The sequence below is a fragment of the Macrobrachium nipponense genome, chromosome 4 (assembly GCF_015104395.2).
Source record: "Macrobrachium nipponense isolate FS-2020 chromosome 4, ASM1510439v2, whole genome shotgun sequence".
Classification (NCBI taxonomy): domain Eukaryota; kingdom Metazoa; phylum Arthropoda; class Malacostraca; order Decapoda; family Palaemonidae; genus Macrobrachium; species Macrobrachium nipponense.
The window spans coordinates 25,406,410-25,432,577 of NC_061100.1; the positions used below are offsets into that span (position 1 = coordinate 25,406,410).

The following is a 26,168-nucleotide window of genomic DNA, read 5'->3' on the forward strand; positions in this document are numbered from 1 at the left end:
ACAATATCATATTAATAAACATATTACGCTTATATGTACCATAAAAATCTCTCATCTCAGTAAGAGAGAGAGAGAGAGAGAGAGAGAGAGAGAGAGAGAGAGAGAGAGAGAGAGAGAGAGAGAGAGAGAGAGAGAGAGAGAGGGTGGAAATTTCATGAGCAGTTGATGGCAGCAACAAATCGCGCTCCTTCCCTCTCCGGTCACTTAACTTGATACGTATATCTGAGTTTTAGTACCTGGAGTTAGAGAAAGAATCTGACTGTGATTTCCTTCATCCTTCCATAATTTTTTAAAATTATAAGCTAAAATCTTACTAATTCACTATGGTATTTTTCTTTAATGAATTGATATATTGCTGTATAAATAATTATTAATATTTGAAAATAGTAAATCATTTATTTATCATACAAAAAACATACATCTTTGTAGTAGAGAGAGAGAGAGAGAGAGAGAGAGAGAGAGAGAGAGAGAGAGAGAGAGAGAGAGAGAGAGAGAGAGAGAATTATTATTTTTTTGTGATATTTAAACTTATTAAACTTACTAATACAGTATTAATCAAAATTAATATTTGAAAATTAGTAAATCATTTTTGTATCATAAAAATGTATTTAGTCATGAAAATAAACATCAAAATACACTAATTAGTGATTATTTTCGTTGGAAAATTCCGCTAATGGGCGAGTCCGTCCGCGAATAATTTCTAGATAGGTTCCAAAGAAAAATCCGCGAATGTGTGAGTCCGCGAATCCGGAGAACGCAAATACGGGGGGAACACTGTACTGTACCTATAATTAAAGTATATTAGTGTACAGGGTACAAGAAATACTGTATGTGCATGTACATACATATGTAGTAAAATATGGAGCCTTACCTTTCGAGTGAGGCGATGTCCGAAAGTGGCGACAGAGGAGGACAAACGCCAGAAAACATGAACACTTAACTTTATGAAACACATAGAAAGCATCCTCTTCTTTCCATGAACTTCAGCAACATTCTTGGGACCCATGGCTAATAACGTAAGTAATTAAGTTCACATACAACACGATAAAGTAACTTACAGTACAACGAAAGCGAAATCACTAACACGAATTTACGGTAACGAACGAAATCTATGTGAACGAACGAATTCCACGTGTGTACGGTAACGCTGCTGAAACGAAATGGTCGAGGAACTCCCTTATGTAGATCCATGATGGGATATATGCTGACCAATAGGAGAGCAGGATCTTACGGCAGTAACTAGCATCAGGAACCAATGGGAGAGCGGGAGAATGGTGGAGAGAGTATTTTTTATTTTTGGTGTGTGGATTTTGCCATTTTATTCAATCCTGTAAAATGCATGCTTCTTAGAAGATGAAATACATGTAACTAGCTCTTCATGGTTTGTAGGAATTTTGTATAAAGAATTTCAAGGACTGCGTTTGCATAAAACATACAATTGATTGATATATTTACAATGTTGGTGACCAATATAAGTTATTTTACACATTGTAAGAGGCAGTCCCTGGTTATCGGCAACCGGGCTTGGTGCTATTATCACCCATTTTCTGTTACCGTCATGCCGTTGGGAACAGAACCCCTGCCCATAACCAGGAACTGCCTGTATCAGTTAAACCATCAAGTAAAGTGAGAGTCTGTTTATCAGCTTTGGCACTGCAGGCTTTGTGGTACATAGGGTAGTTGATTCATTGTAGTAATTACTTGTTTCAAATAATCATCTGTTGTAATGAAAGTTAAATTTGTTACTTGTTTCTTTATTTTCTCAGCTTGAAAACCTCATTGTTAGGAATGAATCTTACATACTCTTAAAGATAGCTTATGTCTTTGCATCTATAGATGAGTCAGCATTCAAACAAAAAAAAGATTGAATGGCTGTCCTGGAAGACCGTCTAGGGCACCTGTTCTCCACCAGGTGTGTTGTGAATGTTTTAGCTTTTGTCAGAAACTCCTTGCGTTCATTGGTATTTCATGTCTTTGGCTGTTTACTGCTTTTTTGGTACTGTACATTTGCTTTTCCTAGGATGGCTTCCACTGGAATCAAAGCTAAGAATGTCAGCTTCTGCAGAAATGATGACTGTGTTAGCATGATGTTGGTTTTTTGAGGTAGGTAGACATACGTACTTGTTTGTGCTGGCTGCAAGGGTATAAAGTGTGATCTTGTCTTGAGATTAGATGTTAGTTAGGTCAGGTCAGAAACTTTGTCATATCCTGAAGATAGGAAAAGGATCGTGGGAAATGATTAGGGTGCAGAAGATGGGAGAAAGATTGTAGGAAAGGAAGAGGGTGCAAACGATAGAAAAAAACATTATAGGAAGAGGTGAAGATGTAAAATTAGTAAAGGTAAAGGAAACACCATGAAAAGGACAGGGATAGTATACGAATAAAATGAGAATATGGACTCACTATATAACCCATCAAGTGTCAGTCAGTCAGGAGGGAAGAAACAAATGGAGAGATAGGAAGTTCAAGTGATGAGGGAATGAAAGAAGTGCACAAGAGTATAGCAATCAGGGAAGTGCCCAAGATCAGAGAGTTGTTCATATCGAGTGAGAGGGACTTAAATGACTTCGTAAAAGTAACTTAACAAGTAATTAATTGCTAACGTTTCTAACTTGTGCGGCAACTTTTTAACATTCTGTTTTTGTCCAGGTGACAGTCCCCTATGGGATAATAAGCAGTGGAAGATTCTCAAATATCACTTAGACAAATTAGAGGAGATAGGAAGAGGAAAGCGGGTTCTAGAGCCAATGAAGAGTCTCAGAGTGTAGTAACTACGCATAAATCTAGTTTAGAAGTTAATCCTATTGCTCTTCCCACTACTCTATTCCTACTGTTTCTCCCATTCCTTGCCCGCCTACTGAACAACCTCCTACTCCCGTGCCTGGCTCCCTTGCTTCCGATGCCAATACCATCGCCAGTCTCAAATCCAGGTTTGATAAGAAGATTAACCTAGTCATAACCATGGTTGCAGAATTAGGAGTTTCCATGAGAGTGATCATGGAATAGTAAGTGTTTTCTGATAAAGTGATCAGTGATAGTGCTGTGCCAGTGGAGTATATTCATCAGTTATCTTCAAGCCCTTCTAATGACTACAACATGGACAGGAGGTACCACAAACAATACTTGGACTCTTCCAGGCAGCTTTAGTGCCCTTCCAAGAATCTTGGTCGCCGTCTCGAACCACTACCTATTAAGCGATATAAGCAGTCCAATTGTAGTCCACAGCCTTCTTGAAGTTATGCTGTGAACCCTTCTATCTCTGCTTCTGTCCATCAACATCCACATGGGATAATCCGGATGCCTTCTCACCTAAGTACTCAATGGCTTAGTACCCTCACCTGGCTCCCAACCGCCCATCATCAACTCATAAGTGCTCGATGTCTGCTTCCAAACGTCCTGAGTGCCCGGCACCCACTTTCGACCCTTCCCAGGCGCCCATCGCCTCATTCATTTGATCAGAGACTGCGATCTCCTTTGCCTTCTGATCGTGGCGAGCCTACTCTGGCTCCTGTTAAGCAGCAGATAGCCAAAATTATGGAGTTACTAAACAAAGCTCCCTCCTGAGTTACTAAAGAGAGCGCCCTCCGCTCACAAGCCTCCTCAGGATGATATTTTGTCCCTGGTCTCCTCGGAAGAAGAAACGGCTGAACAAGAACCTGCACCTCCTTCGACTTATGTTGCCTTACCGTGGTACCTTTAAGTGATTTTTCCCTCATTTTTCACTGCAGCTGCCCCATCTTTGCCTACTTTGACATTTTTAATGAGAAATCAAATGGATGACAGGACAAGACTTCCCAAGATGGTCCTTTCATCCTCCTTTAAGAAATGCTTCAGAGATTGGAGACTGGCTTTCAACCAAAAGGAAGCAGGGCAAAGCATCTTTTGCTTTTCCCCCCCCTCTTGTTTAATTCACAGGAGGTACTTATCTTACATGACTGGTGAATCTCCTTCTTTGGGAGTCGCTGCCTCCTCCCAAGGGGACATCTCTGGTCTAATTGACATGTTGCTCCGTTCTGCATTGTCATCGGTATAGATCATGTTTTCTTCTGCAGAACTAGTTCATCTAGTAGTCAAAGACACTTTTAAGGTCTTCAAAGTACTTAGCTCCCTGGACTGGATGGTAAGCGCCCTGGCCAAGAAAATAGGGGACTCCATAGCAGGATCTACTGGGAGATATCACCTCATTCTGGCTCTGGGTTCTGTCCTGTGTCGACAAAGCCATTAGAGAGGGTTCTCTAGAGCTTTCCGCTCTAGTTACCTTTGGAATATTGAAGGAAAGAGAGCTGTGGTGCTAATTTCCAAGAGAGTTACAAAGACTCAGAAGTCTGTCCTGTTGTTCTCGCCCCTAGACCAGAATCGTTTCTTCCCTCAAGACAGTAAAGGTAATTGCATCAGATTTGCAAAAGAAATGTATGCAAGATTTGTTAGCTCAGTCTTCTAGGCGTTCCAAGGAATCAACTGCTTTTCAAAATAGGACTACCTCACCCCTTCAGCAACAGTCCATTCGTGAGAGCTCATGATATTGGAGTGGTGTTGACCTCTTTGGCTTTCAGACATTATGTCCTTGATTTCCATTATTCCCAGGTTTTGATATTCTGAGCATGAAGGTACATGTATTGTATAGCAGTGTACCTTTATCTTTTCAAGTATACTATTAAATATTTGTTGACTGTCATTTTTAGGGCTTTCAAACCCAGGCACAAAGGTCCTTTCACATGACTTGTCTCATTCTCAGTGAATTGAAGCTGTTTTTTTTTTTTACAGGCTGCTTTTCGCTACACGTACACACAAATTCCTTGCTCCCTTAATGGAATACAACTTCTGGCAGCAGTTAGATCCTGAAAGGATTCCAGATCAGTTAGGAATGCTTTGGATTTCATTAAAAAAACTTTAACCGTCGTATTAATGTGGAAATCGGCTATGTTTAACAGTAGGTAAGTTTCGTCCCAAGGATTTTCAAAATAAAATTTTGTACATGAACTTCCCTGCCACATATATACTTAGCTTACGTCTCTGACGTCACGACAGAAAATTTAAAACTCGCGGCACACGCTACAGGGGGTCAGGTGATCTACCTTACCCGCCGCTGGGTGGCGGGTGTAAGAACCAATCCCCCTTTCCTGTCAGATTTTCTCTGTCGCCCGGCTTGACAGCACCTGTTGTTAAGTCCTCTCGATAGTGGATTTATTCTCGTTGCCGACGATTTTTGGATTGACTCTTTTGGTGAAGTACCCTTTGTCCGTTGGCTTGGCATACGCTATTTTGGATCGTTTTTTGGATTTTTCTTTGGTTTTTTCTTATAATGGCTGATACTGAGATTAAGAAATCTTCTGTGTTTAGAGTATGTTCGATGAGTGAATGTAAGGTGAGGCTTCCTAAAGCTTCTGTAGATCCTCACAGTGTGTGTATGAGTTGTAGAGGGAATGAATGTTCTTTCATTAACCCCTGTAAAGAGTGTGAAAGGTTGGATGAGGATGGATGGAAGTCTCTTTCTTCCTACTTAAGGAAGTTAGAGAAGGATAGGGCTCGTAAGGCTTCTTCTAGGAGCTCGAGTAGATCGCTAGTTAGCGAACTTGATGTTGAGAACCCACTATCGTAAGACCGTCGTTTGTTCCGTTCTCCCGTTTCAGCCCCTGCTCCCAGCTTTGAACCTGAAGATTCGTGTTCGGAGATGGCTTCTTTGAGAGACACGATTAAGAGCAATGAGACCAAAGTACGCTCTCTTAAAGGTAAGAGTGACAGTGCCAGTGAACAGTGCAGTGCCCCTAGTGCAGTGGAGGGTGCGTCTGACCGGCTCACTAACGCTTCCAGGCCTAGACCTCTTCCAGACTCCCAGACCCAGTGGAGGAGGAAAGTCGAAAGCCGCAGGAAGGTTAGGGAGAACCCCACCGGTCAGGCGTCCTCCTGGCAGATCCTGTTGCTCGTTCCCAGGCTGCCTTGGATCGAGCCTAGAAGTCGGTGTTGCGCCAGTGTTTCTCGTCATCTTCGTCGCCTTCTCCTAAGCGTAGATGGAGCGCCTCGGAGTCCTCTCGCCCTCTCAAGAGAACCTGGAAGGAACCTTGCGCCCTTCCTTCTAGCCCCGAATCCTTCTCAGAAGAGCCTGAGATAGAGCGCAAGAGAACCAGGAGATCTCAAGAATCCTCTTCTCCTTTCCGCACTCGGGCCTCTCCTCCAGTCGAAGAGTTCGAAAGATCGCCAGCGCGCATCTTGGCGGGTCTGCAGGCGCAGATTTCAGCTTTGGCCGACTCCTTAGCAGGGAGTTCTCACGGTCGGAAGGACGTCTCACTCCCGGTGAAGAAGTCGAAGAAAGACACTGCGGATTTCTCGCCTCCTGCAGGAAGGCTTCAAGAGCCTCGCAGTAGAGCCTCCTACATTCAAGAGAACCTCAGAGATCGCTCTCCGAGCAAGCGCTCCTCTCCCCCCAGCAGGCATCTAGATCATGACAGGCGCAAGGAACTTGACAGGCGTTCTTCTCCGGAGAACCACTCTTCTAGATGTAAACAAGAAGAACTGGAGGATCGATTCGCTTCTAGTAGGCGCTATTCGCCGAAGATCCGCTCTACTTCTAGCAAGCGTCAAGAGCTTGACAGGCGCCAGGAACCTCGTATTTTCCAGGAACTTCGCCTGGAAGCCGCTCTCCTCTGGACAGGCGCCCGGAGACTAGTAGGCGCTTTTCACCAGGAGTTCTCTCTTCGCCGGAGACTCGCTCGCCCTCTGTCAGACACAGAGAAGATAGTAGGCGCCAGATAAGGCAATCCCCGCCTTGTGATCGCTCTCGACTGGACAGGCGCACAGAGCCTTGCAAGCACTTCGCGTCTGATAGACACTCTTCTTCGGAAGGCTTTTCTCCCCGTGGCAGGTGCCAAGAGCCTGGCAGGCGCAAAGAGACTGACAGGCGCCAAGAGCCTAGCAGGCGCAAAGAGCCTGATAGGCGCTCTTCTCCTACCAGGCGCTCTTCAGTTGACTCAGACATAGATATGGACAGGCGCGCCTCCTCTAGTAGGCGCTCCCTTAGTAGGCGCTCTCCTAGTAGGCGCTCTCCTAGTAGGCGCTCTCCTAGTAGGCGCTCTCCTAGGATAAGCTCCCCTCCAGGCAGCCAATCTTCTAAACGTCATTCTTTGGAAGAGGGACATGGTGCTTCTGAGGAAGATTTGCCAAGGGATTCTTCGGTTTCCTCTTACAAGAGACTGACCGACCTCCTCTTGAAAGAATTTGGGGATTCCCTTTCGGCTGTTGCTCCTCCGTCTCCTCCTTCCTTGTTTTCTACGGCTAAGACTACGAAGACATTGTCGGTTGTGAAGATGAAACCTACGGTTTCAATGAAGAAGGCACTTAAGAGCTTTGATGATTGGCTGGTCTCTAAGGAGGAGAAGGGGAAGACCTTCTTTTTTTTCCCACTTTCCAAGCTTACGGGAAAGATGGGATTCTGGTATGAGTCAGGGGAACCTTTGGGTCTGACTCTTCCCTCTTCGGCAGAATCGGACTTCTCTTCGTTGGTGGATTCCGCGCGTCGCTCGGCGCTTAATTCTGCAAAGACGACGTGGGGAATGAGCGAACTGGACCACCTTCTGAAGGGAATGTTCCGGGTCCTAGAAGTGTTTAACTTCCTCGACTGGACACTCGGAGTCTTGGCAAAGAAGACACAGGATCAAGAGTCTCTTTCACCGTAGGATCTACATTCAGTCCTGTCTTGCATGGACAAGGCAGTGAGAGATGGGTCTGGAGAGATAGCTTCGCTTTTCGGAGCTGGAGTTGAAAAGAAAAGGGCAGTATTCTGCTCCTTTTTAACCAAGGCTGTATCGCATGCGCAGAGAGCTTCTCTGTTATACGCTCATCTTTCCCCGCAGCTCTTCCCCAAGAAGATTATTAACGATATATCCAGCGCTCTTTCGGCAAAGGCGACGCAGGATATGTTGCTCGATCAGCGAGAATTCCTAAGGTTTTCTTCTTTCCAGCCTAAGACGAAGAAGGAAACATCGAGCAAGCAAGAGCCCTTTCGAGGAGGCCCTTCTTCCCGCGCTTCTTCCTCCAGAGGAACAAGACCTCCTAGAAGAGGAAGGACCTTCTCTCGATCGATCAGATCGAAAAAATAGTACCCGTGTTCTCCAGACTACAGTAGGTGTCAGACTGCTGAGTTTTTCAGACGTCTGGGCACAGAAGGGGCCGGACAACTGGTCCCTCGCAAGAGTCAAGAAAGGCTACCTCATTCCCTTCGTCTCGAGACCACCTTTGACCACTACACCAAGGGAGTTGGTGGCCAGGTACAAAGACCCTCACATGAATCAAGCCCTTGCTCTAGCAGTAGAGCTTATGCTGGAGAAGGAAGCGATAGAGATGGTGAAGGACCCTCTTTCCGCGGGTTTCTACAACCGTCTTTTCCTTGTTCCCAAGACCTCAGGAGGATGGAGACCGGTTCTGGACGTAAGCGCCCTGAACGTCTTTGTGAAGAAGAGGAAGTTCGCAATGGAGACGACATCTTCAGTATTAGCGGCCCTTCGTCCCGGGGACTGGATGGTGTCACTGGACCTTCAGGACGCTTACTTTCACGTGCCGATCCATCCTTCTTCGCGCAAGTACCTAAGATTCATATGGAAAGGGAAAGTTTTCCAATTCAGGGCTTTGTGCTTCGGCCTATCCACAGCCCCCCAAGTGTTCACAGGGCTAATGAAGAACGTAGCACAATGGCTGCATCTCGAGGGAGTGAGGGTGTCCCTCTACTAGGACGATTGGCTGATCAGAGCCACATGGAAGGAGAAATGTGTGGAGGACCTACACATAATGTTGACCTTAGCAAGTTCCCTGGGTTTGTTGATAAACTTCGAGAAATCACAGTTAATCCCCAGCCAAGATCGTATCTATCTGGGGATTCGGATGGTTTCTCAGGTTTTTCGTGCGTATCCATCCCCAGAAAGGATAGCCCGTTGTTCAGAGAAGGTCGCAACCTTTCTAGAGAAAGATGTATGCACAGTGAGGGAGTGGATGAGTCTGTTGGGGACACTCTCCTCGCTGGAGCAATTCGTTTCTCTAGGGAGGTTGCACCTCAGACCCCTCCAGAAGAAATCAAGTCCTTCCCTCAGAGTGGACTCTGCACTCGGACGTATGCCAGGAGCTGTGGAAGACGTGGGGCAGACCTCATCTGGACCTCTTCGCGACATCCAGGAACGCAAGGATAGACCTGTACTGCTCCCCGATATCAGACCCGAGAGCAGTAACGGTAGACGCGTTCCTGATGGACTGGAAGAACTTAGATCTTTATGCGTTTCCTCCTTTCAAGATTCTGGGGGAAACTCTAAGGAAATTCTCAGCATCAGAGGGAGCAAGGATGACCTTGATTGCTCCGTTCTGGCCTGCCCAGGACTGGTTCACAGAGGTACTGGAATGGTTAGTAGATATTCCAAGATCCCTGCCACTAAGAGTCGATCTGCTCAAACAGCCCCACTTCGACAGGTTTCACAAGAACCTCTCCGCTCTCAGTTTGACTGGATTCAGACTATCAAGAGTCTGGTCAGAGCTAAGGGCTTTTCGGCAAAGTTTGCAAGGGCAATTGCCAATGCACGTAGACCTTCCACCACTAGGGTCTACCAGTCGAAGTGGGATGTTTTTCGACGCTGGTGCAGGAATCAGAACGTTTCCTCCTCCAGTACCTCTGTGACCCAAATAGCAGACTTTCTTCTTTTCCTGAGGGAAAAATGCGGTCTGGTAGTCTCGACGATCAAGGGCTACAGGAGCATGCTATCTTCTGTGTTCAGGACCCAGAGGGGATTAAAACAATCTCTGAAGATAAGGATCTGCATGATTTAATCAATTCGTTTGAGACTTCTAAAAGAACCTCTTGTTTAACCCCAAGCTGGAACCTGGACGTAGTATTATTGTTCCTGAGGTCCTCGAGATTCGAACCTCCCCAATCAGCCTCTTTCAGAGACCTCTCTATGAAGACTTTGTTTCTCTGCGCTTTAGCTTCAGCTAAGAGAGTCGGCGAACTGCAAGCTCTGGAAGGAGATGTGGGGTTCCAAGGAGACTCCACTGTTTGTTCGTTTCTCCGTCTTTCCTAGCAAGAATGAAAACCCCTCATCCCTTGGCCCAGGAGCTTCGAGATAAAAAGCTTATCTTCCTAGTTGGAGTAGAAGAGGAAAGGACTCTTTGCCCTGTAAGGAGCCTAAAGTTTTTATCTCGAGGAAGAAAAGACTTGGGCTAACTCAGACAACCTCTGGTGTTCTGTGAGAGACCCCAGTAGGCCTTTGTCAAAGAATGCCCTGTCATTCTTTATTAGGAACCTTATAAAAGCCCACGCATCTTGTAACCAGGACCAGTATAGACTTCTGAAAGTCAAGGTGCATGAGGTAAGGGCCATCTCGACGTCTTTGGCTTTCAAGAAGAATATGTCCTTACAAAACCTCATGAAAGCGACTTTTTGGAGGTGTGAGTCAGTCTTCTCCAACCACTACCTGAAAGACGTAAGAATTACGTATGAGAAGTGCTTTGGGTTAGGCCTGTACGTATCAGTGGATTCAGTGCTGGGGCAGGGAGCTGAAGCATATCCCTTTTAGATATTTTTCCCTTGTTGTAATTGTATTGTGTTTTTGTTGGGTGGGAAGGAGGATGCAGGAGGCACCTCCTCTTTCGTAGTTCTAACATTTGTGTTTGGTTAGGTGATCGGTTTGTGCTTGAAGCTCCTTGCATTGGTAGTGGACAGGCTCTGTCATTTAAGTGGGTTGATCCCCTTTGACAAGACCCTAACTGGATTCTACAAGTAAGCAAGCGAGCAGTTCCCATTGGTAGACCCAAAGAGTTTTTCAGCAGTAGGTCATGCCCTCGCTGTAACTCTTCAGGCAACGCAGACTTATAGACAGTAACTATGAAGTCTTCTGCCTAAATCAGGTAAGAACCAAGGGTATTTTTATTTCCTTTAACATGTGTTGTCTCCCCTTTCTCTGGACTTAAATGTCTCTTTCCCTCCACCAAGAGTGTCAATCAGCTAAGTATATATCTGGCAGGGAAGTTCATGTACAAAAATGATATTGTTAGTATACAATAAAGTTAAAGTTTTGTACATACTTACCTGGGCAGATATTATCTGATTGATGGCCCTCCCAGCCTCCCCTCAGGAGACAGGTGGAAGAGAAAATCTGACAGGAAAGGGGGATTGGTTTTCTACACCATGCACCAGCGGTGGGTAAGGTAGATCACCTGACCTACCTGTAGCGTGTGCCGCGAGTTTTAAATTTTCTGTCGTGACGTCAGAGACGTAAGCTAAGTATATATCTGCCAGAAGTATGTACAAAACTTTATTGTATACTAACAATATCATTTTACTATTTGGTATACTATCATACTGTAAAGTCGACCCATGCCCAATCCTCCCCACAACTTAGTGGGGAGTATTCTAACGAGCTAAAAACGTTTGAAACATACCTGGTGGAGAACAACATGTGTACAAGATTAGTCTTCAAGGTCAACCATTCAATCTTTTATTTGAATGCTGACTCATCTATTGGTGCAAAGATATAAGCTATCTTTAACAGTAAGTATCCAAACAAGAAATTTTATTATGAAAATGTAATTTCTTCTCTCTTCCATCTGACCAGGTTGAAACTACCTGACGCCAGTGAGAGGTAAGCAAGCTAATATTGTTGGCAAGGCAGAGTGCTTGGAAACATCAACAACAGAACTATCGGATAACCTTCACATGTGACTACTTTTTGTTATTCTAAACAGATGATATAAGGTCATGAAATTCCTGCTTTAAGGTTGCAGTAATCTGTGGAGTTTTTATATTGATTTTATGTTATACATACATATATTCATTGTGCCAAAAATGAATGCAGGATTTGATGTGCTGAAAGCACTCATCAAATACCAGTTAAGATATTAGAATGAAATATGTGATGCTGTTCAAGCTCGGAGAGTGTAATTATCGTTGAACATGCTGTATTGATTGTTAGCAGACATTCATGTTTTCATTTGGTAAATGAAACTTTATTTCTTTATATGCCTCTGGTAAAGTAATACTTTTAATGTGAAGATGATTGTTTGTTATAAGAATATTGAAAAGGAAACAAGATTTTTGCATATATGTGAGTTGTAGAATCCTGTGATTACAGAGAATGTAGTTGGATTGCAAAAGAGCTGCATTTCAGTTCAAAAATAATAATATGTGAAATTCAAGCTTAACTTGGTCCCCTTTTGAAGTGTATGTGGGAGTACGCTGAAATACTTGGAAGCAGACAGTCGATCAGGAAACTTGAAATATTTTGGTATAACCTTTTGTCTTTGTATTAAGACCCATCCCTATGAGTTAAAACCAGACCCAAAACCAGCGAGTTGATTATCAAGGTTAAAATGGAGGCTAAGGATCCATTATCATTGTTTTCTTCTGTCAAGATTGAAAATGAAAATTGTCTGGATAACCCAAGTTCAGTTACAGATCATAATGATGGCTCATTGCTGTTAGGCCCATCAGTTAAGGTCGAGGTCAAGGCTGACCCAGAAGATTATGAGTTTGGTGAAATGGCAGACAGTGAGAAGGAGTCAGTGATTAGTGACGAAGAAGAAAGCAAGAAAATAATTGTGGAAGTTTGTAGACCTAAAGAAGAGAAACGGTTCACTTGTACAGAATGTGGAAGTGGCTTTGCAAAAGCACATAACCTCAAAGTGCACATGAGAACTCATACTGGAGAGAAACCTTACACCTGTGCTGAATGTCAGAGGAGCTTTACCAAACTAGATAGTCTCAAAGCTCACATGAGGATTCATACAGGAGAGAAGCCATTCACCTGTACTGAATGCGGAAGGAAATTTTCACAGCCACGTAGTCTTAGAAGGCACATCAAAATTCATACAGGGGAGAAACCCTTTATTTGCCCCAAGTGTGATGGTAGGTTTTCAGAGTCAGATAAACTCAAAAGACACTTAGGAACTCATACTGAAGGTGAGAAACTAGTTTTTGCCTTGAGTGTGGGAGAAGTTTTCCCAGCCCAGTTCTCTTAAAAGTCACATGAGAATTCATCCAAAAGAAAAGTCATGCATTAAATGTAATTGCAATTTTGATTCTTCCAAGAGCCTCAAAGAGCACATGAAAACTCATGAAAGAGAGAGACTGTTCCTTTGCAACGAATGCGGGAAAAGTTTTTACGAACCAAGTGTTCTGAGAATGCACATGCGTTCTCATACTGGGGAGAGACCATATGCTTGCAAACTGTGGGCAGTTCTTTTGCTCAGTCAAGTGTTCTTAAAGGCACATGCGAATTCACACTGGAGAAAGGCCCTATGTTTGCACAGAATGTCCTAGTCAGTTTTCTCATTCAAGTCAGCTTAAAAACACACATGAGGATTCATACGGAGAAAAGCCGTATGCTTGTACTGTATGTCAGAGGTGCTTTACACACTCCGGTCAGCTCAAAGCACATATGAGAACTCATACAGGAGAGAGAAACCATACACTTGTAATTTGAATGTCAGCGTAGTTTTTCTCTCCTAGATAGTTTGAAAACACACATGAGAACACATACAGGAGAGAAGCCATTTGCTTGCACAGAATGTCCAAGTACTTTTGCCCAATTAGGTGGTCTGAGAGTGCATATGAAAATTCATACTGGAGAAAAGCCATTTTCTTGCAATGAATGTCAAAGTAGTTTTTTACAGTTAAGTCATCTGAGAAGGCATATGAGAATTCATACAGGAGAGAAGCCTTACTCTTGCAGTGAATGTCATATGAGTTTTTCTCAGTCACATGGTCTAAAAGTTCACTTGAGAATGCATACATGAGAGACTGCAGAATACTTGTTGTTTGATTCAAGTGTTGGATAAGTTTTACCCCCCACCAGATTATATGCAAAAACAACTACGGTAATTTTTTAAAATGATCCCAAACAGTTATATGTACTTTTTACAGTAAGCCTTAGAAATAAGGTTACTGAAACTAACTTTGTCATTAGAAAACACTTTCGATTACCAGTCAGACTTCTGTAGATTGTGCCAGATAAAGGGAAATTAATGTTACAAATGATTTATCATAAATAAAGTTTAGAAACTTATAATACTGTAGTTTAAATGCCTTGGAAAAGACTGTAATTGTGTCAGAAATTGCATTATCATTCAGTCATACTTAAATATAAGTACTACTGTTGGTAGTAGACAATTTAGAACTTAGCCAGTCAGTACATTTTTTTTTTCTGTTTAGGGTCCCAGCTGTATCCCTTGTTTACATTTCCATGAAAAGGTATTTCAATTGTTAGTTGGTCTCATATATTCTTATGGTATGATGTAAGGTCTTGGTGTCATATGTTCTTATGGTAAGATGTAAAGTCATATACTACATCCAGATTGTTTGAATCCAAGAGACAGCAAGAAAGATATTGGCCGACAGCCTACAAAGTGTTCTGTGTTGATGGCGAGATCCCCATATAGTACTTAGTACTAAATTCAGGCTACAAAGTCTTAAGTATATGATACCACTTATTTGAGTTTTAATGACAAATAGAACCCTTTTTTATCTGAAGAATTTAATCATTCTTCCTACGCAAATACAAACCTTCACACCTCACATAGGATTTAGCTCTCAAATGCAAGCTGCATACATCCATCCATCCATCAAATGCAAGCTGGAACAGCCATTCAACTTTCAGACAAGGTCATCGGTAGGGGGAAGCCCTGCCCACCTTTTGGTCTGGTCCCCACTTGCTTCTGGCTGCAGTCACGTAAAGATGTCTCAGTAACTCTTTTCAACCTTGCCATTTAATTTCTTTCCGTGTTTTTTTTCTCTCTTCTGGATATTTTGTTTTTGAAATGCATTTTTTTTTATTATGTTGCAACCAGTTACCTCACAGAGAAAAACCTAAGATTTTATCCCTGTCAGGGAAGGACAGGCCTTGTAATAGGTTTCTACATACTCAATTGAAGTAGATCCACTTATCCTTTGTGCCTCATGCAGGAAGCATGACTGCAAGCAAAGTATTTTATGTTCGGAGTACCATGTCTGGCCATCTGAACAGTGGGAGAAGTTTGCCAGGAAGAAGATGAGAGAGAAGATGGTCTCCTGGGTGTCAGCAGAGTGCAATACCCTACCAATGTGTAGAACTAAAGGTTTGAGTGAGGAAAAATACAAATTACTCTATAAATGTGCTATATTGCTGGTGAGAAAATTGCTGCTGGAATTGTTTTATATGTTGTTGGACTGCTGCATGCCCTTCTCACAAGACTTGTATGGTTAAGGTATTGGCAGTAATTATTGTCACACAGCTGTTTGAGTAGTCATCCACACATAGTGTATGAAGATCAGAACCACCATTGCTTTCTGTAAGTGGACAGCAAGCCCTCGGGGAGAGTAAGGATATGGATTTACCATTTTACTTCCCCATGGGGTTTTTACCAATGGGGTTTATTTGGCCATCTCTGACGGGGTTCTTGGCTCTGTTGATTTGGATAATCAAGAGATTACTGAATTAGCTCAGTGGTATGATTAAACTGCGTACTTAATAATAAAGGGATTTTGACGTAAGGAAAAATCTATTTCTGGGCGATTGGCTCGTGTCGCCAGCGAAATATCCTTTAATCTATTATTTCTAGGGTAAATGTACTAACACATACCAGAGAATAAATAAAATAAAGAAAAAGGTCAGTATAACTGACTCGCTCACCCTCCAGGAGGGTGTCGGTATGAACACTAGGCGAGTGAGACCACAACCACGAGCCAAATGCCAATAGAAATCTCCCACTACCAAATCCCTCCAAGAGGGGAGCCGACCCACAGGTGAGCAGCTCGTACTACTACTACTCCATCCCATGCTGTCGACTGCTGCGCCCCACCTGGTGGCCATCTGAGTTAGATACAAATCTTGGCGAAGGGAGGGTGGGTTTTAGGGTGGGATTCGCTGGCGACACGAGCCAATCGCCCAGAAATAGATTTTTTCCTTACGTCAAAAATCCCTTTTCTGGGCTCCAGTCTCGTGTCGCTGCGCGAAATCGTACCAGAGAAATAGCACAAGATTGTAAACAAAAGTAATAAATTAAAATAATCATAGGTCTCAAATAAAATAAAGTAAAAATAAAAAAGAATATAATTGCTAAAAAGATACAAATACACAGTGATACAAAGTAACAATATGCTTAAATTACCCTTAATTCTAAACATGTTTCTTAACATAAGGTAATTTACATATGTACAGAGGTAAATTGGCTTACATGTAACAAAATGGAATCTGTGTAAAGGCATGTATCAAAATATAATAGCAATTAAAAACAATCAAATTAGTCAACAATGATAATATATAAGGAATGTATATGACTTAATATACAAAACCCGTAACCATTATAAATGAGATGTATCCCCTAGCATAAAAATAAGGGGGTAACATCCATGAGATCAATATGCATAATCATCTGTGAGTGTCCCTAGCAAAAAAATAAGGGGCACTCACTACCTTATTAAAAAGCAGCTAAGGCACAAGGTGAATGTAAATGAACACTGTAGGAATAGACGAACTGTTGGGTGAGGCAGGTAGAAAGGAGGACTGAATCTTCTACTACAAATTAACTAGAGTCAGGGGAAACTATGTTTCCCGCTGCTACTGCTGAAAATTTCAGAGCTTCCAAGGACTTAAGGTAATGGCGTTTGAACACTGTCGGCGATTTCCATCCGGTACTTTTCAACTCATCAAAGTTCATGTGTTGGAAATAATTAATTGAGGTGGCTACTGCCTGACATCATGTGCTTGTTTTGGGAAAGAGTCAGGATTGGCTTGTTGATAAAGTACAGGATTTGTTGCCTGATGCCTTTAATGGATAAAGTTCCACCTTTTCCCTCTTAAAGAGGGGGCCCGATGAGGATGAGGAGGTCCCTGGATAGAAAGGCTCGTAAGGCTGAAAAATGGACAAAGGGATACATCTTGTGAAGAGGTAATACTTTCCAAGGTTCCCACCTCATCAAAGGATCTTCATTTTTTGCCAAAAAGCTACGTTCCGGAGAAAGTAGGACTTCCCCTGTGGGAAGAATGAATATGATCCGGATCTCTGACAAAGCCGACAGTTCTGAAATTCTTGCTCTCCTGAAGCCAGGCTTAATAAAAATAGGGTTTTCCTTAGGAGCATCATAAACGAGCATGTGTCATTATCGGTTTCGGAAGCCAGTTTTAGAAACATCGTTTAAGAACCATGAAACTGACGTAGGCCTCACAGAAGGCCTAAGTCTAGCACATGCCTTAGGAATAGACGAGAAGTAGGTATCCGTCAAGTCTATGTTAAATCCAAATTGAAATATCTTTTTCAAGGCTGACTTGTTTGTCGTAATCGTGCTAGCTGCTAAACCTTTTTCAAATAAGGATCTGAAGAAGGATATAGCTGAATTAACTGTCATGATTCTGATATCTGACTCTCTCAGGAAGGTTGCTAACTTTTTGACAGCAGCATCATACTGCCTCAAAGTGAATCCCTTTTATCGGATTCCAAGAAGAGAATATTCTGAGGGTCAATATTCGCATCTCCTTTTTGCCGCAAACTTCATGAAATCCATAAAGTTAGGGTGAGAATCCCTGAGGAAGCGAACACAGTCTTCGGTTTGTACTGACTGGGAGAGCTTGGACTGGGGGATCCGAAGGGGGACGAAGGCCCAGTTCCAGAATCAGGGGGTACCAATTGCTCTTCGGCCAGTCTGGGGCTACTAGAGCCACTGACCCTTGAATGTCCTGAGTTTGTCCAATACTTTCATAAGGAGATTCACTGGAGGGAAGACGTAAATCTTCCCCCAGTTGTTCCAGTCTAGAGCTAGGGCGGAGTCCGTGGCGTAAGCCAGAGGGTCCAGGTTGGGGGCTACATAACACGGTAGTTTGTGGTTCGCTTGGGATGCGAATAGGTCCACCTGAAGACCTGGGACTCTTTGAAGGATCCATTGGAACGAACTGTCGTTCTAGTGACCATTCCGACTCTAGGGGTAACTGACCGGGATATAGTCTGCTATGACGTTTCTGACTCCAGCTATGTGGGGGTGGAGGAAAGATGCCAACTGAATTTGTCTGCCAGGGAGAAGATGGCTATCATGACGTGATTTAGATGACGTGACTTGGAGCTCCTCTGTTTATGCAATGTACTACACTGCGGCTGTCCAGGACTAGCTTTATGTGGGAGTACTTTGGTGGGAGTAATCTTTTTCAGAGTCAAGAATACTGCCATTGCCTCCAGTACGTTTATGTGAAAACTGACGGAACTGAGGTGACCAAATCCCTTGAACCTTTTTGACTTGGGAGTACCCCTCCCCAGCGCTTAAGGACGCGTCTGTGTGGATGGTGATCCCTGGTGGAGGGAACTGAAGGGGTACTGACACTGATAGATTCTTGACTTTTGCCCACGGTCGAAGCCGATTCTTTAGAATCAGAGGCACTGAGGATAGCTTGTCCCTGGACCTGACATTTGCTCGTGAGCGCCAGATCCTGGTTAGGTCTTTCAATTTGGCTTTCATCAAGATGTTCGTTACTGATGCGAACTGGAGAGAGCCGAGGATCCTTTCCTGAGCTCTCCTGGATGCCAGTTTGTGATTCAGAAATTGCTTGACTTGACTTTCGCTATTTCTTTCCTTTTGGTAGATGGAAATCGACAGAGTGTGTGAGGATAGATTCCATTGAATGCCTAGCCACTGAAAGTTTGACTCTGGAGTGAGTCTCGACTTGGATTTGTTTATCTTGAATCCTAGATATTCTAGGAACTGGATCACTTTCAGTGTGGCCTTGTTGCATTCTTCGACTGATGGGGCCAGATCAACCAATCGTCGAGATACGCTACTACCATAATCCCTTGCGCTCTGAGCTGTTGCACTACTACTTCCGCTAGCTTCGTGAACACCCTGGGTGCCACGTTGAGCCCGAATGGAACTACCTTGAAGGAGAATGTCTGGTCTCCTATCTTGAAACCCAGATATGGACGGAAGTGTCTTGCAATAGGGATATGATAGTAGGCGTCTGTAAGATCGATAGAGGTGGTGACGGCCCCACGGGGAAGTAAGGTCCGCACCTGTGAGATCGTGAGCATCTTGAACTTGTCGCAGCGGATGGCTAAGTTTAAGCGGGACAAGTCTAAGATTACTCTTCTTTTGTTTGAGCCTTTCTTTGGCACGCTGAACAAGCGACTTGAAATTTTAACCTCTTGACTTTGGCTATAGCTCCTTTCTGAAGGAGGTCCTCTGCGTATTCTGTCAATTCTTTGGAAGGAAGTTGACGGAAAGGTCTGGCTGGAGGTGGGTCGTCAACCAGCTCCAACCCAGCCCTTTGACACTATGCTCTGAGCCCACTGGCTGAAGTTCCACCGGTGGCGAAAGTGACAGCCTCCCTCCTACCTGAAGTTCTTCATTGGTTCTTGTAACCACCTCGGCCTCCTCTGAAGTGCTTTCCCCTATTGAAGGGGTCTCCCGATCCTCTTCCACGAAAGGACCGCTTACCTCTGCCTCCCTTGCCCGAGCGGTCATACTTCTGAGAAGCTTGACTCTCGAAGGCTTGATTGTAAGCTGGAGAGATGGCATATGAGGTGGAGGGTTGAGGCTGAGGGGATATCACATAAATAGGTTGTGATTGACCTTTAGACGTGGAGGGTTGGGCTGTCTGCACTAACGGCACAGCTGGAACTTGCTGGGGGAAGCGCGGTTTTGTTTCTTTTGGTAAGGTTGGAAACGTTCTGGTTTCCTTTGTCCCTTACCTTTAGGTGTCAGGTCTTGCCTCCTCCTAGCCGTAAGACCCCAACGGTCTTTAAGGCTCTGGTTCAACCTCGTAGCCTCTGCCTGTACTTCCTTAACCATGGCCTCTGGGAAGAGATCTGCGCCCCAGATGTTGGAAGAGAGTAACCTATTCGGTTCGTGACGAATGGTTGCCTCTAGCAGGACATGCTTCCTACAATTCGTTCTAGCAGTGGCAAACTCGAACATATCTGACTGCACCGTTGTGAGTCAGGGCTTTGGTCATAAGCTTAAAAATTGGTTCTGAACCATAAGCCATGGTTGCTACCTCAGACATAGCCATCGAGTTGATTGATCTGGCTAGTCGTGATTTTGAGTCAAATTCAGCCTGAATAAGACTATCTGGGAGCCTGGGTAGCTTTTCACCAAACTGCTCCATAGCACAGTCAGGTTTGAGTTTGCCAGCTGAGAATGTATTTGGCAAGTCTTCCCACAATTCTCCGATTGAAGGGAGCAATGGAGATGTGGGATCTGCTTCTTTCAACTGAGGCATGGGTTCCCCCCACCCTTCTGAGCTGCTTGAGATGGTCCTCGACCTGCTAATCTTGGATAGGAACGGGAGCGGGGTTACTTTCAATCCATTGTGAAAATGGTTAAAGGGACTTTTAAAATGGTTGTACTTTGGTGTTTGAACAATCCATGTCCTCTAAACATCTGAGCCACTCTCGCTGAGCCTGGTCTCTAGAATAGAGGACTGTCTCCTTTGGTACCCTATCGTCCCGAACCATAGCCGAAGGCGTGAGCCTTGCGTAGCCTATAAAAGGAGGCTGTAGGCCTTCCGGGTAGAACTCGAAGTCCTCTATTCTTCGAGTTCCGGAAACTCCGGTATGGAGATAAGACCATCCTGGAAGGGGGCATATGACGCTACTCTCCAAGGATTGTTCATGGAGAAAGCGGGCAGCGAGTCAATACGGGGGAAGCTGAGATCCAACTAGTGTTGGAGGTGAGGGAGAGGCTAGAGGGGTTCTTCTCTTAGACGGCTATAATAGAATCCTGAGAAGTGATCCTGTCGATAGGCGAGATATCATTTGTTCCATACTAGTCTTAAGGGTACCCACTAGATCGCCCACCTGTTGCAACAGGCCAGCATTGGAGTCCAAAGCCGGAGCTGCTGCGGAGGTGGAGGGTAGGCTCTGAATAGGAACCAAAGGTAGCGGAACTGGTGATACTGCCGGGGTACGAGATCTCTCCTTGGGTTTACTTTTCGAGGACTTAGAGCCGGAGCTAGAGCCTTTAGACCTGTCTGGGCCGGGATTACGAGCCGGAGACTTACGCGAGGAAGAAGACGAGGACGTCTTCTTCGAAGACGATGACGTCTTAGTCAAGGTCATTATTTTAGACTTGATCTTAGGTCTAACCGAAGCCTCAGGAGGAGTATACAATTCATCAGCCGTAAAGCCTTGGAAGGATGGAGAAGTTGCAGGAGTAGAAGAGACAGTCAGACTCAAGGGAGACCCCTTGGGTTACCTGCATTACTTACCTCGACCAACAGGTCGTCTATACCTACCATAGGTTCAACATTAATATCCAGGGTAGCGACATCCGTGGAGATATCCTGGTCTTGTTCAGTTAAAGAGGCCGCCAGCTGTTGTTGGATGAAGGCAATAGACGGGTCCGCATCTACCGGGTCGACGTACCCTGTCGCCTTGCCTCCGGGAAAGATGAGCAATGCCAAACGCTTCTCAAGAATGTAGGGCTGACCCTTGGCGGCGTTCTTGCCAAAACCTCCGACCCAGGCCCGCAGGGTAGCCAGTGCTGTATCCCTTACTGCCGGAGCCTGTAAGAGAGGAGTATTTTAGACCTTAAGAATCACTTAGAACTAAAAACTTAGAGTATAACTTAAACTAGATGTCTTAAGTAATAAATGATGGAAACTTAAGTACTAAAAGAAGCGAAGCAGCTACTGGAGGTGGAATACTTACGCCTTCCAAAAGCTGGCTCACCAGATCGTAACATATGGTACACGTTTCATGGTACCAGACCTGGATGTCACCGTGCGGAGTCGCGCATGGAGCATGGGACCGGCAAACTTCGTGTCCACAGGGGTCCTGAAGTGTAGCGGAACATCCCGGATGCTCACAGTTGGTGGCCTGTAAGTGGGAAGACCACTGAGTATCTTGAGGGATAACAATTACAGACTAAAAGGCAAAAGAACTCCGTTACATTGCGGAGCTCGGAAAAAATGGCATAACCCCTCCCTGCATTGCCTGAATAGGCTATAATCCCGGAAAGATCCGGTACAATAAAGGGAGGGAGGGGGGGGGGATTGGTTTAAGATAATTAAGATAAACTTAAAATAACTTAAACCTAAGCACAAGCGAACCGGACTAGGTCCCAGTTGAAGCGGAGTGTAGTAACTCAGCTAACGGTAAGGTTAGTAGAGACCTGCTGTATGCACTTGTCCGACTATGGTTGGACTATCTCCTTCCGCTGGATACCAGAACTCCGATAGGGAGGAGCTCTAGTAAGGAGGGAAGGGCGAGAGGACATACATGCTCGAGCTAACTCGGAGCGACAAGGCAGTAACGGACGGGGGGGGAAGGCCAAGGACCCCCCCACAACGTACCACCCGGCCGGACCGAGAAGCGGAGAGGTCGGATCCAGTCTGGTCTGTCCGACTCCCTAGCCCCTCCGGTGGAGGGGAGAGGGGGGAGGCAAGGGAGGCTCGGGTATGTGAGGCGAGCAAGGACAGACCGACCCACCCCCAGCCCGACTCTATGGGATGAGCGGGGTAGGGGGAGAGGGGACGGGCAGGCGTCTGGCCGACCCGTGATCACACAGTGACCACGAGGCGATAACTGGGATACGGTAACCAACCTAGGCCAACCAACTGATCAGAGAGAAGCTATCGGGAAGCAACCTGAACTGAAAAGCGGTAGGCCTAGGCCCATAGGGCTAAAAACCAACTGATCAGAGAGAAGCTATGTGGAAGCAACCGAAACTGATCAGCGGTAGAATAGGCTCTGCGAGCCGGGGTGGGACCTAGGCTAAGCCAGACGCCCAAAACAACCTAATAATGACAAAATACACAAATAAATAAAATAAAAATGAAAGAAAGAAGGTTCAAAAAAGCAAAGGAGAAAAAATCCAGGTTCTTGAGGGTGTACGGACTAACCCGAAGGCAAGTCTACCACTCAAAGCTAGTCAGGGGCCGATACAAAAGAACCCAGACTAGGGTCGGTGGATAGAAAAAGCCTACATAAGGTAAGGTGATAAACATGCATGCATGACAACCTGAGTAGACCTTAATAACGCGGATAATCAAAATAGATGTGTAAATGAAAGGGGGGAATGGGAATGTTCCAGGTATGGAAGACCAAGAACGAACCCATCACGAGGCAGGACCATGCGCCATGCTTCCGACCCGAGAACGTATTTATACCTAAAAAAACGGCAAATACTGTCTCAGGGACGGAAGAAACGCACTAACCGTAATTACTGAGTACTTAACTTAGCTGCTGCAATAGCTGTACGCTCCATTATCGAAAATCCGAAGAAAGGGAAACACAAAAAACACAGAGAGAAAAATAGCACTTGTGACTCGTTGCGAGCTAACGAAAAAGGATGGCCACCAGGGGCGCAGCAGTCGACAGCATGGGATGGAGTAGTAGAGTAGTACGAGCTGCTCACCCTGTGGGTCGGCTCCCCTCTTGGAGGGATTGGTAGTGGGAGATTTCTATTGGCATTTTGGCTCGTTGTGGTCTCACTCGCCTAGTGTTCATACCGACACCCTCCTGGAGGGGTGAGCGAGTCAGTTATACTGACCTTTTTCTTTATTTTATTTATTCTCTTTGGTATGTGTTAGTACATTTACCCTAGAAATAATAGATTAAAGGATATTTCGCGCAGGCGACACGAGCTGAGCCCCAGAAATACTCATTTCCCAGACTAACAGCTTGTAGCCAGTAGACTGAAAATAATAAAGGTTACAGACTTTAAATATGAGAGCCTTATGTGCAAAAGATGAGGGTTTTTAGTTGCAGGCCAGCCATATACATTTTGCAGTTTGTGAATCCTACTTGATCCTCGAAACTGTATGGTTCTCTTGTTCAGATTTTTATTGTGCTGGAACAGTTCTTAGAGATATTACATAATAGCTTTATGGTTGGTGAAGAAATGGTCATGTGATAGAGAAGAGCAGGCAGTAGTATTTTTTTTTTCATGTTTTAACATTTCTTTTTTTCAATAATTTTATGGTTATTTCCAAACCGGCAAAATCCCTCTGTTGGGTAGATATTCTTGAATTGTGTTTATGTAAAAAGCTTCTGAGAGACTGCCTTTTTTATAAAACATATTTTGAATAAATCTAATTTACAATGGTGATGATCTTGGTAGTAGTGTTCACAGTTTGTAAGATCAATCAAACCTTTGAGCAGTTTATGTTAGTAAAGGATTCATGGTAGATAGATAGATAGATAGATAGATATTTTTATTGACCACAATACAAAATAATATGAATTTTACAAAAGAGTATTTGGTCCAAATTACAAAATTAAGTAAGTAGATTTTGTACAATCTCTTATACAAACTAAATGAATTTCTATTACACATATGTACTAAAACAAAAACCAATTTAACATACGCCTTCAACAAGTCCTGTAATTATATTTTACACATTATAATAACGTGTTACATTCAATACAAGGAAAGAAGCTTATGTACAATTTTACATACTACATCATATCGGTTCTGGTTACTAGCAAGTCTAAAGCTGTGGGTAACGTTATACGTCTGCCTGTCTGTAACGAAAGTGGACAAAAAATTTTCAATGACATGAGTCTCTGTCTGTACCTCACAAGCATGAACACAACCTCTCATCCATCGGCAAGACTGGCCCCTACCTCTTCTGTTCCACCGACCTGTCCTCAAACTGCCAATGAATGAGCACTCAACGCATTCTTGTCCATGATTTCATTAAGTCTTAATTGGTTTGTATAAATGTCATGAACGACTAAATCTGGGTTAACAGTTTTATAGAACACAATCCTATTGGAATTGGAGTTTCTGACCTTTAATTGCAGTTCACATTTTCCTTCCTCAATATCATCAGTATTATCAGAGAGAAGGTTTCGTATATACCTCGAAACAGAGTCATTATAGTTCATCACTATTCACATGGCGTGAATTAAAGGGTCATCATCCATATTATCCTTTCAAGCCACATCTTTTTGAAGAATCTTCTTTGCCTCGATTTGATTATTGCCCTCATCGCGGAAGTCCCAGTTCTACCATACATACGTCATTATTAGTAGTTTTTCTGACCCCCAAAAAAAAGTTGTTTTGCTGGGCTCAGCCGTGCGTTGTCGCTCCGTGATTTAGGTGAGCGAGGTCAGAGACTTCTGACATGTCCAATTTAGCAGTTTCTCTGGATCATAGCAATATTTTACTAGAAATAGTGCTAAAGAGGACACATTTCACTGGGCGACACGGCTTCCTCGCCCAGAAATAGAATTTTTTTTCCTACGTCAAAATCCCTTAATACACCCAGTTTATATTGCTTTTCGATGGGTTTAATATCACCATTTAGCCATGACTCACATGAATATAATATAGTTGACATAATAGCAGCATCAAAAATTTTCTTCTTAACTAAAAATGGCACATCATTGTTTCTACTTATAAATGAAATAAATTTCAGAGTATGACACATTTTACTTATTGCATCTGCTTGATAGCTGTTGTGGGAGAACCATCATCCGTAAAAGGACTGCCTAGATAAATGTACTGATTACAGTAACTAATCACATCAGAATTACATATTATGGGTTCCTTGTCTTCCCTAGTACCATTAATCACCATAAATTTAGTTTTACTGTCATTAATAATCATCCCATAGGAATTACAAAATTCATACAAAAAACCCTTATTTTATGTTTCCATACCATCCTTTGTAGTGGATAGGAGGACAGTGTCATCCATCATGACCATAATATGCAACCAAGCAAGAAAACCATCCAAAGGGCAATTACGTTTTATCATTTGTATCATGTCTTTTACATATAAAAACAAAAAAAATAAAATACATGAGGTAGGTGAGCCTTGGCGCACACCAACAGTAGCAGCAAGGAGAGAGGTACCAATCAAGCTATTTGTGCAACGATATACAGCCACCAATGCTAAAAGCATAGTCATCCCAACTCCCATTCGTTTTAGCACAGAAAAAATAACTTATGTCTAGGTCACAATCATAAGCTCTTCTAAAATCAACAAAGGTTACAAAAAGCTTCAATTTCTTCCTCCTAGCTACGTCCACCAATAGCCTCAGAGTTACTATTTGCTCTACACATCCCCTCCCAGCCTGACTTCATGCTTGCTCTCTACACGGCTTAAACCACTGACTAAGACGAGCACATAGGACCATATTGTAAATCTTAGCTATACTATTAATTACATTGAATGTCCTCTGTAATTACCCGGAGAAGAAGCCCCCTAATTCCTCGTTTGAATATTGTATGCA

General features: G+C 43.8%; 2 protein-coding genes across 3 annotated transcripts in view; both read left to right on the top strand.

Annotated features, from left to right (window-relative positions):
• The window catches only part of LOC135210814 (gastrula zinc finger protein XlCGF8.2DB-like), a 120,191-nt gene that overhangs the window by 17,325 nt on the left and 76,698 nt on the right, over positions 1-26,168 (top strand). The window contains exon 3 of one of the 2 annotated variants that reach the window (XR_010313577.1): positions 11,586-11,937. The exons of the other annotated variant lie outside the window; for it this stretch is intronic. The gene's annotated coding sequence lies outside the window, so the exon portion shown is untranslated. Of the gene's footprint in view, positions 1-11,585; positions 11,938-26,168 lie in introns of those variants that run through there. 2 annotated transcript variants of the gene reach the window in all.
• LOC135211312 (gastrula zinc finger protein XlCGF49.1-like) lies at positions 12,340-13,764 on the top strand. The gene is made up of 2 exons (XM_064244629.1): positions 12,340-12,928; positions 13,562-13,764. The coding sequence occupies exons 1-2, from the start codon at positions 12,340-12,342 to the stop codon at positions 13,762-13,764; spliced, it is 792 nt and encodes a 263-aa protein (XP_064100699.1).

Coding starts and splice junctions, on each gene's coding strand:
- LOC135211312 (XM_064244629.1), top strand. CDS start 12,340: ATGGAGGCTAAGGATCCATTATCATTGTTTTCTTCTGTCAAGATTGAA. Junction 12,929..13,561: donor CTTAGGAACTCATACTGAAG/GTGAGAAACTAG, acceptor TTGCCCAATTAG/GTGGTCTGAGAGTGCATATG.